We start from the raw sequence: 12,743 nt of genomic DNA, 5'->3' as shown, positions 1-12,743 counted from the left end.
GGGGGGGGGCACAAGTGATGTAAGTGGCACAAACTCAGTCATTTGTGCCACTTAAATACAGAAGAAATGTATGTGTGTGTATGGCATTACCCCCCACACACACACAATACAGACACACACACACACACACTCTCTTTAACTAGCTGAGTGTCTTTTAGTGCAATAGCCGGAGGGCTGAGAGTCCAGTCAGTGTGTTAATTGCTTTTTGACATATTTCCCTCTAACTGGTCAATTTTTAATCAGGTTTCTTCTCCAAGGTTCCTCATATTCCCAACACAGTTAACCATTATAGTGACTGTCACGAGACACTCACACACTGTGTCTGCTCTATAGAGAGAAAACCGGCGGCTACAGGAAGCTAACATGCGTCTGGAGCAAGAGAATGACGATTTGGCTCACGAGCTGGTCAGCAGTAAGATCGCCCTGAGGAAAGACCTGGACAACGTGAGTCTCTTAGGCAGTTTGACACTATTTTCAGGTCTAGCTTGGTTCCTGACATTCACACATGCCTGTGGCTTCTGGTATGTGTAGTTAAACACAGCATGTCCTTTCTCCCCTAAGGCTGAGGAGAAATCTGACGCACTCAACAAAGAGCTTCTCATCACTAAACAGAAACTGGTGGAATCTGAAGATGAGAAGAGACGACTGGAGGAAGAGTCAGCACAGGTCAGACACCCCCAACACCAGCCAAAACTCACTAACGCTCAAAATAATAAATAGTATTTCAGAAATAAAGCTAGTTTATTTTTTTAGTTGCATCCTGGGATGCTCTTTAAACTATTGAAGGTGTTCAGAAGTCTGTTGAACTATTCTTGGTTTCTTTTACTTTGCTGTCAACTTTAATTCACTCATCTAAATAGATAAAATAAGTATAATAATCAAGTATAATAGTATAATAATGGTTTATATTTCATTTAAGTACATTACTTATATAAGTTAGATTTACAAGAATTATTCTAACTGCTACAGTATAAAAGGAATACTGCTGTAAAAGAGCACCTTATTTGTTTAAAGTGTTTGCAAACCAAAATGTTATTGCACTTTTGTTCATAAAGCAGTACTTTTAAATGAAAAAAGTGCACAACACACTACTTTTGAATGCAGACAATCATTTGATTAATCGCAATTAAAAATTGTAATCGTTGCCCAGCACTAATATACAAACCAGATTCCAAAAAAGTTGGGACACTGTACAAATTGTGAGTAAAAAAGCAATGGAATAATTTACAAATCTCATAAACTTATATTTTATTCACAATTGAATATACTGTAGATAACATATCAAATGTTGAAAGTGAGACATTTTGAAATGTCATGCCAAATATTGGCTCATTTTGGATTCCAAAAAAGTTGGGACAGGTAGCAATAAGAGGCCTGAAAAGGTAAATGTACATATAAGGAACAGCTGAAGGACCAATTTGCAACTTATTAGGTCAATGAGCAACAGGATTGTGTATAAAAAGAGCCTCTCAGAATGACAGTGTCTCTCAGAAGTCAAGATGGGCAGAGGATCACCAATTCCCCCAATGCTGCGGTGAAAAATAGTGAAGCAATATCAGAAAGGGGTTTTTCAGAAAATAATTGCAAAGAGTTTGAAGTTATCATCATCTACAGTGCAGAATACCATCCAGAGATTCAGAGAATCTGAACCAATCTCTGTGCGTAAGGGTCAAGACAGGAAAACCATACTGGATACCCGTGATCTTCGGGTCCTTAGACAGCACTGCATCACATACAGGAATGATACTGTTATGGAAATCACAACATGGACTCAGGAATACTTCCAGAAAACATTGTCGGTGAACACAATCCACCGAGCCATTCTCTGTTGCCGGCTGAAACTCTACAGGTCAAAAAAGAAGCCATATCTAAACATGATCCAGAAGCGCAGGCGTTTTCTCTGGGCCAAGGCTCATTTAAAATGGACTGTGGCAAAGTGGAAAACTGTTCTGTGGTCAGACGAATCAAAATTTGAATTTTCTTTTATTTGTAACTAATTGTAACTAATTTTAAAAAAAGACATATTTTCAGTTTTATTGGTTTAAAACCTGTGCAGAAAAAAAAAAGTTTTCTGATTGGAAGTGTATTTCCCAGTGTCCCTGTGATGTGTTCAAGTCCATGTGCTGTATTCTGGATGGAGTGGAGAATCAGGGAATGATCCCTGAGGAGGCAGACCCACGGTACTCTGGACATGTGTTTGAGTTGATTGCTGAGGTTCCTCTGAGACAGTAGGGGCCTGTGGACACAGATGTCCTCAGACAGACAGGAGAGATGTCTCCCGGAGGGGACACTTGGGTTAAATATAGGATCGTTGTGATATGACTGATTTCTTTTTACAAGAAAAAGTGGAAGAGTTTTTAACTTGGTCTCTGCATTTGTGCTTTCAGCTGAAGGAGATGTGTCGGAGAGAACTGGATAAATCTGAGTCCGAGATCAAGAAAAACGGCTCCATCATTGGAGAATACAAACAGGTGAACACACACACACACACACACACACACACACAGGCTGACTCACTAGCCTTGAGCCTTCAGTGAAACATGGTCTGCGGTCTCTGTTTGAGATCGTTCTGATTCTAATGGCCTTCTATCACTGTAATGAAGTCCAGTATCCATCCATTAGGTCACTATGGCTACATCAAACCCTAAATCAGATTAAATGGCCCATATCTCATCTTAAAACACCCCATTATCCAATTAAATTACCTTCATAAAACACTTAACTGAGACACTCTATGAATGTGCATCAGTTTTACTTCACAGTTCTCTCCTGCTCTGACAAATATTTGCTCCATTTACTTTTTATTTTACTTTTATGCATTTGGCAGCTTTGTACCCAAAGACATTTTTTATCAATTTATGCATTCCCTGGGACTCGAACACCATATAATTTTTTATTTTCTTCACAAGGTTTGTGTTTTTTTAGACTTTCTTGTGTATGCCAACAAATCCTTTTCATCCCTCCACCATTATTTTTGTTCCCATTTTCCTTTTCCTTTTGTTTTGTACAGTGTAACTTTAGTTCATCTTAAAGGATGGAGCCCATTAGCACGGATAAACAGACTCACTACAATAAATCTTTAGTTTTAAGGGGCCACATATTTAGTTTTCATCTTTTTGTTGTGGAAGTCTATGGCAACTCTTTTGAACCATATAGTTAAAAGTTTGCCACACTGAATAGGGTGGGTTTCAGTGTCCCAGCTGCCAATTATAGTATCTCTATCTCAAAAAGCCTTGCATTACCAACATTTTAAAATGGCATGAAATGGAAATTTCGTAAAAACCAATCGACCCTTCCCAAAGACATGAACTGCGAACTGCGGCTCTGTGTAAATACCTTCTGAAAGCAGGTGATGGACATTTACTTACGTTACTGATTACAGAACCAGCTTCACTGACAAGATGTGCATGACAGTAGCATTCGATTAATCGTGCATCCCTACCCAAAATAACTTTTAATAGAGTACAGTTAGTGGACCAAAAGCTTTAATATGTTCCTGTAAACATGCATGTCCAGACTGGAGCTGTTTAGCATGCTCATGTACGGATAAGGGTTGATCTGAGTGTAGAGGAGAGGCTGGCTGGCCTGAAAGTGGCACCTTCAGTGCAGTATGAGAGCATCTCTGTAAAAATAGTTGAGCTGCTATCCCTGCGGAGCTCATTTTAATGGGGCCGCTGACAGCATGATTCATGGAGGAGCATGATAATGGTGTCCTCTGAGCTGAACCAGCTCTCTCTCGCACACACTCATGCTCCTATTTCTTGTATGAGCCAGACGACACCCTGTGAGCATCAAATGCCTTCAGGTATAAATGGGGAGAAAAAGCGTATAAAAGCTTCATTTCTAAAGTCCCTTCAGTCTCTGCCCTGTATTATTATTCACATCTGACATTGCATTACAGCATAAAATGTCTTTAATTAAAAGTCTGTTTGATGAAAATGTCCCATTTATTCATATTTGTTCACTAAATGAGTAGCTCAGACATTTTCTCAATGTAGATACATTATTTCTGTTAACACTAAGCAAGAATAAATTATCTGGCTCATCTGTCTTACAGACATGAATGGTGTCTCAAATCATGTCTTCTGAAGGAGACATATACAGTATGCTAACTACTTTTCAAAGTGATCAGACTTATAGTTTTCTTTTGATGGACAATAAAAGGAGTGGAAATGAAATATGACTACAATAGTGTGTGTGTGACCTATAGAGGCTTTTTTTAAAGGAACGCAAACTTTATCAATTGTTTTTTTTAAATGTGCTGCAGGCTGTTATGTGATATTATGGGCCAGGTTTACTAAACAGGGCAAATTACCATTAGAGCGCAACTCCATAAAAGTGCAGATGGGAGGAAATTCTGCGGGTGATATACTGACAAGGTCATCTTAAAAAACATAATTTCCATAATGACCAGAGCAATCTACCAAGAGCAGTGCAAATTACACCTGCTTTTTTGGGGCATTACATAATGCTGCAAATACCAGTAAATTGGCCAACGCAAATCATAGTAAATTGCGTTGAGTGATTCATTTAGATACTCTCCTCTCATAAATGTACAGATCGAAAGGGAAACAAACTCCTACAAATACATATTCAATAAGATGAGTTGCAAAAATAACTGTCCATGCCTTTTCAGCACTAATTTCCCACTTCATGTCTTTAGTAGATCCTGACAGTAGTTTTTTTGATGCCAAAATGAGGGTTTGAGCAAGCCGATAGTAAATCTGCACCTCTGATTGTTGCAGTGTCCGTAAAAATTCCTTAATGGGGTCATATGATGCTATTTCAAGTTTTTCTTTCTCTTTGGAGTGTTACAAGCTCTTGGTGAATAAAGAAGATCTGTAAAGTTGCAAAGACTTAATTTTAAAATCCAAAGAGATATTCTTTATAAAAGTAAAGACTCGTCCACGACCCCCTCCTAAAACGGCTCGTCCTAACACGCCCTACATTGAGCTTAGTGCTTAAAGGAATAGTTCATCCAAAACTGAAAATCATCCCATGATTTACTCACCCTCATGTCAAGGCGTATGAGACTTTCTTCTTTCATATGAATACAGTCAGAGTTATATTAAAAAATATCCTGGCTCTTCCAAGCTTTATAATGGCAGTGAATGGAGGTCGAGATTTTGAAGCAAAATAAAGTTCATCCATTTGACTCTCATGAGACTAGCACTCTCTCATGAACACATGTATGACTGTTAGCGGAAGCTAGAGTTATAAAGTTTTAAATAGGACTATTATTATTATTACGCTTCAGAAGGACTTTATAAACCCCCAGAGCCATGTGGAACACTTTTTAATATGTATGGATGCACTTTTTTGGGCTTCAAAATCTCTACCCCATTAATGTCCATTATAAAGCTCGGAAGATCCAGGACATTTTTTAATATATGCTTATCGTATTTGTCTGAAAGAAGAAAGTTATGTACTACTAGAATGGCTTGAGAGTGAGAAAATCAAGGGCTCATTTTTGTTTTCGGGTGAACTGTTTGTGTGAGGGGGTTTAGAGAAACATGCAACTCAACTTAGTTTCAATACAAAGACGTTTTTATTGATCATAACTTCTAGACTTTCTGTGTCAAGCGTCTACAGCTATGGATTCAGCTGTATGTGTATGTCAAAACTTTAACCAGTGAGCCATGGCTTAGAACTGAATATTTCATTAGGAATATTCTGGGGCTGCGTCAGTCTTTCTCATTCATTCATTCGGTCATTTGAGGCTACATCCTCCCTGCTGATCAATGCATGTTTAAGGAGGGTGTTTCGCCAAATTAAGATATTCAGGCCACATTGATCTAACAATGTCCTCCAAAGGATTGATGTCAGGTTGGGAAAGAACACATGGACCTCATCGATCAAGGATGAAAAGTCAGCACTCTGTCAGAAATCTCCTACGGACCTGAGCTCTGCGGTGCTATTAGTGCACTTATCGTAAGAGGATGCTGGGATTACATAGAGACCCGGGGAATGTGATATCCTGTAATGGGAGAGATTGATTGAAAGATTGTATGTTCTGCTCATGATGGTTGACCTTTTACCATAAGCCTTGTTCTCCCTCCTCTTTTTTTATATTGTATTTTATTGGTGTGAGCCAGAGCACCACTGACCTTTGACCTCTGTGTGTTTGTGTCGCAGATCTGCTCTCAGCTCAGCGAGCGGCTGGAGAAACAGCAGACGGCCAACAGAGGAGAGCTGGAAAAGATCCGGGTGAGGGATGACTCAAATACACACAGCAGATTGTGCCTTGATATAGCAATGTATTCATCTAAAAAACATGCATGCATATATATATATATATATATATGGTAAGACTTTAGATTAGGGAAAACATATTAACTCAATACTAAGTTTTTTTGCTTAAATTCCTAATGTGCTTCTTAATAAAACTAGTATGGTGGTCGTTAAGTTTAGTTATGGGGTTGATTAAGGGATGTGAAATATGGTCATGCTGAATAAGACATTAATAGGTGCTTTATAAGAAGCCAATATGCTAATAATATGCATGCAAATAAGTTAATAGTTACCATATGTATATAAAACTGGCATAGCTTTAACCTTAAATAACATTTGAAGCATGAAATTTAGCAAAAACAATGCTTTTTTATGCACTGGTTAATTTGGTAACACGCAGCAATGTTATAGACATTGTACACTTTGAAGTGTTTATTTTATTGAAGTCTCCACCTCAGAAATCTTTACTTCAGTAGTGCTTACATCACACTTTACATTTTTATTTACATTTTACCTGTCTTCTGAAGGTTTTAGCCATTATTCAGATTTATGATCTGGAAATGTATGCAGATCAGTGCATATTTAATTATGTAATTAACTTAATCAAGTGTTGAAGTATGGTGATGTTTATCAGTTAATTTTACACTATTCACCTGGATTATCTTGCCTTACAAATAAACAATGTTTCACAGCTATAAATTATTGATTATATAGCCATTATTTTATGTGAGAAAGATCTCAATGTCACAGTTTCAATTATACTGTTTAGTGTCACTATGCAATATTTGACCACAGCATGCTGCAATTGACCAGTCCGAAACAACTCTTCCAGAGCCATGTCTACCAATATCAGCCTCATCAATGCTCAGACGTGTCATTTTGTACTGAACTCTATTGAAAGTGTTAAGTTTCATGTCATTTATTTATTTGGTAGATAGCCTTGTAATAAGCAAGACAATGTAGAAAAAGCAGCTCATTATCATTTCATCACTAGCTCTGTGCTGATATCCTGATCAGCATGCTGGGCTTTATTAATAAGCAGCTGATATTGAGAGCAGATTTACGTCTGTAATCAGCCGAAGCAGCTTAACGTGGTGATCTCGTCACGAGGTGAACGTGTGCGTCTGTACAGATGAAGGTGGAGGGCTGTGAGAAGTGCAGCATTCTCTTCAGTAAGGAGGGCCGTCTGAAGGTGCTCAGGACTCCTAAGGAGGGCAGTGAGGAGGACACGGATGAGGAGAAGGAGGCTCTGAAGAACCAGCTGAGAGAGATGGAGCTGGAGCTGGCGCAGACCAAGCTACAGCTGGTGGAGGCTGAGTGCAAGATCCAGGTACTACAACCACTCAACACCTACCTGATCCCAGACATCACCACACATTGCATGCAAATGTACAGCATTTGGATGATCTTCCCACAGTTCTTTCACAGACACAACAATTCTATGTGATGTTTATTTAGAAATGTGGCTTTATTTAGAAGACTATTCAACTTTTACACTGTGCTTTGATTGGACTTTCATCACTGATGGATGACTGAACCGGTGTATGTCCTTTAAATGGGCAAAAGAGAGTTCAGAGTCTTCAGTCCAATCAATGGTTTTCATTAAAAAATGACAATGTCCAAACCTGTTGAATTAATTACTTAATCATTTCATATGAAGTGCCAGTTATAAAATTCAGATTTGCAGCACAGGAATAAATTACATTTTAAAATATACTCTAGAGTGTTACAATTCAGAATATTACAATTTATACTGTATATTTATAAAATAAAAGGGGTGGTTACGCAACATAATTTTCAACTAAACATGGAGAACCTTATGTGTTTTGACCATTCATTTACACTAGGGGTCTTGAGATCTATCAGTACTGGTGATAACCATGATATTTCAAAAATGAAAAGTACATAACACGTCAAACACGTGATTTGTTTCATTCAAGTGCGCCAACACACAGAAAGTCCACAAGAAAGACTCCTTAGGAGTAATAAAACAATGACTTTACAGGAAATCCCTTATATGGGCAAAGGCATCCAGCCAGCCATTGCTGTAACAGAATAAATAGATAGAAACATCTGAACTGATGAAACATGAAGACAATCATACAACTGCAACAATATGTGGTTTTTCTGTGTTCTTCAAGCCATCTCGGGTGTTTTCATAAGTATTTTATATCCATTGCTAATTGATTGCTAATCGACTTTAACCGGGGAGGCGCTTCCTCATCTCAGCACATAGACTTGCGGCCGATTGGAAATTATAGTTTTTAAAGTTGCATTTTATTTGTATACTTTGTATACTATTTTTCTGGATTGATAATAAAGTCAAATAATTGTATGTTGAGAGAGTCAGTGGGAATATCATTGTTTTCAGTGTTGTTGGTCGGTGTTAGAGGAACTCTGGAACAGGTTAGTTTCCCAGCACAAGTTGCCACAGTAGCCCCTTTCACACTGCACGTTGACCCGGAAAATTGCCGGAACATTGCTGGATTGCCTTCTGTGTGAACACAAACACGTCCCGGGATTGATTCTGGGATCAATCCCAGGTTGGGGACCTAGTAACATTACCTGGTTCAGTCTCAGAACAAGCACTGTGTGAACAAAAGCCAGAACTAATGCTGTAAATGGTGTGTCGTAGTGATGACGCACATTATCATCTTTTGAAATCTTTTACCAGGTGTTTTGAAGGCAGATCCATGTAAGCAACGAAAAAATGTGTACAACTGTATTGAAGCAGAGGTCGGTTAGCTCCTCACTATCCACGCTAAAGCGGAGAACGTTCTCCAGCTTAAGTGAAAGTTAATGTGCCTAGCGTTTTCAACTCATACATTACACATCACATCCTGATGTCATGTGTCTTTATGGGACCTTTATGCAACTCTAGTGTGTGAAACGCACACACAGATCTGGGGTAATGACTGGCAGTGTGAATGAACCAAAATCTAACGATCCTGGAACAATTGCCGGGACACAGTACCCGTGTATTATCCCGAATCTCAGTGTGAAAGGGGCTATTGACTCGGCTTGAGCTATTGTAAAAATTAGCTTTTGGAAACCAAATCAAGTGACAATTTAAGTCAGACTAACTGAAATAAGCATGGCTTATTTGGTAAACTTGTTTTATGAAACAGCCCGGAGTAAGTAAACCTCTTCCTGTCTTTAGGATCTGGAGCATCATCTTGGTCTGGCTCTGAACGAGGTCCAAGCCGCCAAAAAGACGTGGTTCAACAGGACATTAACCTCCATCAAGACTGTGACAGGAGCTCAGGGCAAGGAGAGCGTCTAACAAGAGACACATCCACAGACTAAACACTCCAGCCCCATCATCATCTTCCCCCATCCGGCTCGACCCCACAGCTTCTAGGGTACCAGCTACCCCATTTGAAACACAAGTACTTACTGAAAGAAAAAGGCTTTAACGCTAGTCTTTCTACTACTGATGATGTTAAACGTCTGGGGTGTGTCGCTGACCAACAACGCTCCTCTGGGGGATATTAACATTTCTATCTGCTGTCCTACTCAAGACTACTTGCACAAAGTCAACAGACGGTACGAGTGCTGCCGGAAAACTAGCTTGGGTCCTAGCGTGACTTTCATTATTGTAAGAAGAGGGCAAATGTGTTGATTGTGTGCATGTGTACGAGGTCTGCTTTTATTGTACAGTGCATATGTGAATATGTTGGCCAACATTGTGGTTCTCAGAGGAAAAGTAAAACAGGAAGATGGTAGCACACTGTACATAGACTGTACAGTGAACTTTTAATTAAATTCCTCCTCCAACCACTAGCTGGCGCCCTTCTGATATTAACAAAAGCAGTAAATGGTGATTGGGGTGTAGGCATTATGTCTATGCGATGCCATACACAACCAGATCGGTGAAGTCTGCTTGTGTATGTGAAAGGTTTTACAGTAGCTGTTCATCATGACTAACAGGAAACACTTAGGCACATCTGGAGGTAAAGAAACTGCAGCAGTCGCTTTGGGGAAGGTGTTTACACCTTACAGACATATTTATATTAATATCAGGCTTGCTAGAGTTATTGTTGTTATTAAAGAAGACAAATGAGGCCGTTCTAAAAGGCACAGGGTTGTAAATAGCATTTTGTTTTTTGGATTAATTTTATATTTCAACTATGGTAACTGTACTAATGTTGCCTAATTGTACTGTGCTACAGATTATTACTCATGATTTGCTTTGTCTGAATTTCCAACTGCTGTCTGATCATTACATGCCAACTGTACCTTTTACCCAGCATTACATGCGTGTGGACATGGTAATAGTGTAGGATGCATTGTGTAAACCTCCATGAATTTCAATATAAACCTATGAATACTTCTCCTCTGGTCTGGTGTCTGTTCTTTGTTTTCTTTTTCACAAGATCCTTTTGAAATTAAGAGTCACTGAGGATATACGTTTTGGCGTTATAACTGTTTCCTGGACTGATTTATGATAACACTGGGCTCATGGAACTTTTGCAAAACGTTAAAAAGTAAGTTTATGTCAAGAATTCAGCAACTTTTCACAAAAGAATAAATTATTTTAACATAAAACATTATCGGTCATCAAAGATTTACAGTGGTCTGATCACCTTAATTGGAAACTACTGTAACATGCATTAATATTTATGTGCAGTGTAATCAGTGGTGCTCAAACATGCTACTTGCTCATTTTTATGGCATACTGTTATCAAAGTATCACAGATTTGTATTTACTGTGTACTGTAGTTGTATGAGTATAAAGCTAGCAGATATGTGACTGCCCCAACATCATCATCATAATCATGACCATAATACACATTAAAAATTAAAACAATTACAAAATTAAATCGCAACATGAGTAAAATAATCACAAATGATACAATTTGGATTAAGGTAACACTTTAGAGCAATGTTCTATTCATTAGCATTAGTTTAAAATCAACAAAAAATACTTCTCAAGCAATTCATAATCATAATTTGAACATTTACTAACACGATTACAATCAAAAGTCGTCTGTTAATATTATGTAACAGACTTAGCTGATATTAACAATGAACAGCTCCAATTTGTATCAAATGACTAAAATGCAAATTTTATTAATCAACATTAAGAACGATACATCATGTTTTGATAAATATATAATTTTGTTAACGACTTTAGTTAATATTCATGAGTACATTAACATAGTTAACCAGTTGGCCAAACAAGTTGCTCATTGGATGGCAATCCTGCTATTGTGCTGGCACAGGTTTTGAAAGAATATTTAAGAAATATTTAAAACACTTATTAAGCTACTTGACTTCCTTCAAAGTCTCCAGTTTTGTATGACTTCACATTAATTTCATAACGCGGAAAACAGCGTTATTGGATCAATGATAGAAAGGGCATAACTGAATAGAACAGAACGGCTCAGGAAACCCTGGAATAGTTCATATTATTATAATTAACAAAAAATTAATAAATAAAAAAATCGCATTGTTAATAGCATAAGAATATACATTCACATACTTCGCAAAACTTAACAAGATGTAGGCCTACCAACAAATTAAAGTCAGAGAGAAGGTTCCTTTGCGCGCTGTTCACTTGAAAAGGTGTGAAATGTCATTTAGATTAATATTAGATGAACAATGGAGTTTATGTGCGTTCCTGAGTACCTTACTTTGAAGCTGAAAGCGATGAAAAGAGGCGATCTCGTGCTGTCGTTCTCTCCACAGCTGCAACGGGGCTGTAATCCGCTTGATCAGTCGTGACGTAGGAATACTACTTCCGGTTCCAGTCTCTTCTCATTTCAATGAAGAATGCTGTTTTTACCGCCGTCTATCCCATACTAAAATTAACCATGCTTTTACTACAAACAAACTATTAAATAAATTAATGATTATTAATTTATTATGGTTAAACCATAGTCACCAAAAACTAAACATGGTTTCGCTACAATAGCGAAGGTTAAACATTATTTAAACGTATATTTGTAGTAAAACGTTATATATTCAAATGGTAATGGTTATTATTCAATAAATGGTATTTAAATGCTAATTAGCACTATTTATTCATATCACAAAGTTAAGCAAACTTTTTTTAAAAGTTATCTTTCCCGGCAACCAATATTTTAATTCTGGACGAATCACTGTCTGACCATCATTATTTCGGTATGGAGATAAAGGTAAAGATCATGATTTTCTGTAGTAGCCAGCACACCATGTGTACTGTATATAAGCACCATTTGTCATTTGGTTTTGGCATCTGATAGTCATCAACATTAATTCTTAACATCAAGTCACCATTCCACCTTATCTGACAAGCATCAGACTGGAAATCATTCATGTTCAGTTCAATGTAGAGTTGCATGGAGTTTCAGCAATGCATATGCAGAAATTTTCTTTGGATGCATTGAAATAATTGAACTTCTGTGGCTATACCTTATTTGACCACCTGACCAGATGTGATGTAGGCAATTCTAATATCGCAAAGTAAAAAAATCCAGTATTATTCATGAAAACATACTTCTTTAAACACTGTCCGTTATGCATAATTA

General features: G+C 37.8%; 1 protein-coding gene across 2 annotated transcripts in view; it reads left to right on the top strand.

The window, feature by feature from the left end:
• The window catches only part of LOC127966630 (rab GTPase-activating protein 1), a 92,893-nt gene extending 82,329 nt beyond the window's left edge, over window positions 1–10,564 (top strand). For both annotated transcript variants that reach the window (XM_052567765.1, XM_052567763.1), the window contains 6 exons: window positions 334–444; window positions 562–666; window positions 2,388–2,471; window positions 6,136–6,207; window positions 7,364–7,561; window positions 9,392–10,564. In XM_052567765.1, the coding sequence (XP_052423725.1) occupies window positions 334–444; window positions 562–666; window positions 2,388–2,471; window positions 6,136–6,207; window positions 7,364–7,561; window positions 9,392–9,514 (693 nt within the window). In that variant the 3' untranslated portion in view covers window positions 9,515–10,564. The remainder of the gene's footprint in view (window positions 1–333; window positions 445–561; window positions 667–2,387; window positions 2,472–6,135; window positions 6,208–7,363; window positions 7,562–9,391) is intronic.
• The last annotated feature ends 2,179 nt before the right edge of the window (window positions 10,565–12,743 follow it).

Source organism: Carassius gibelio, chromosome B10, assembly GCF_023724105.1.
Source record: "Carassius gibelio isolate Cgi1373 ecotype wild population from Czech Republic chromosome B10, carGib1.2-hapl.c, whole genome shotgun sequence".
NCBI classification, from domain to species: Eukaryota; Metazoa; Chordata; class Actinopteri; order Cypriniformes; family Cyprinidae; genus Carassius; species Carassius gibelio.
This window is presented reverse-complemented; position numbering and strand designations above follow the sequence as displayed.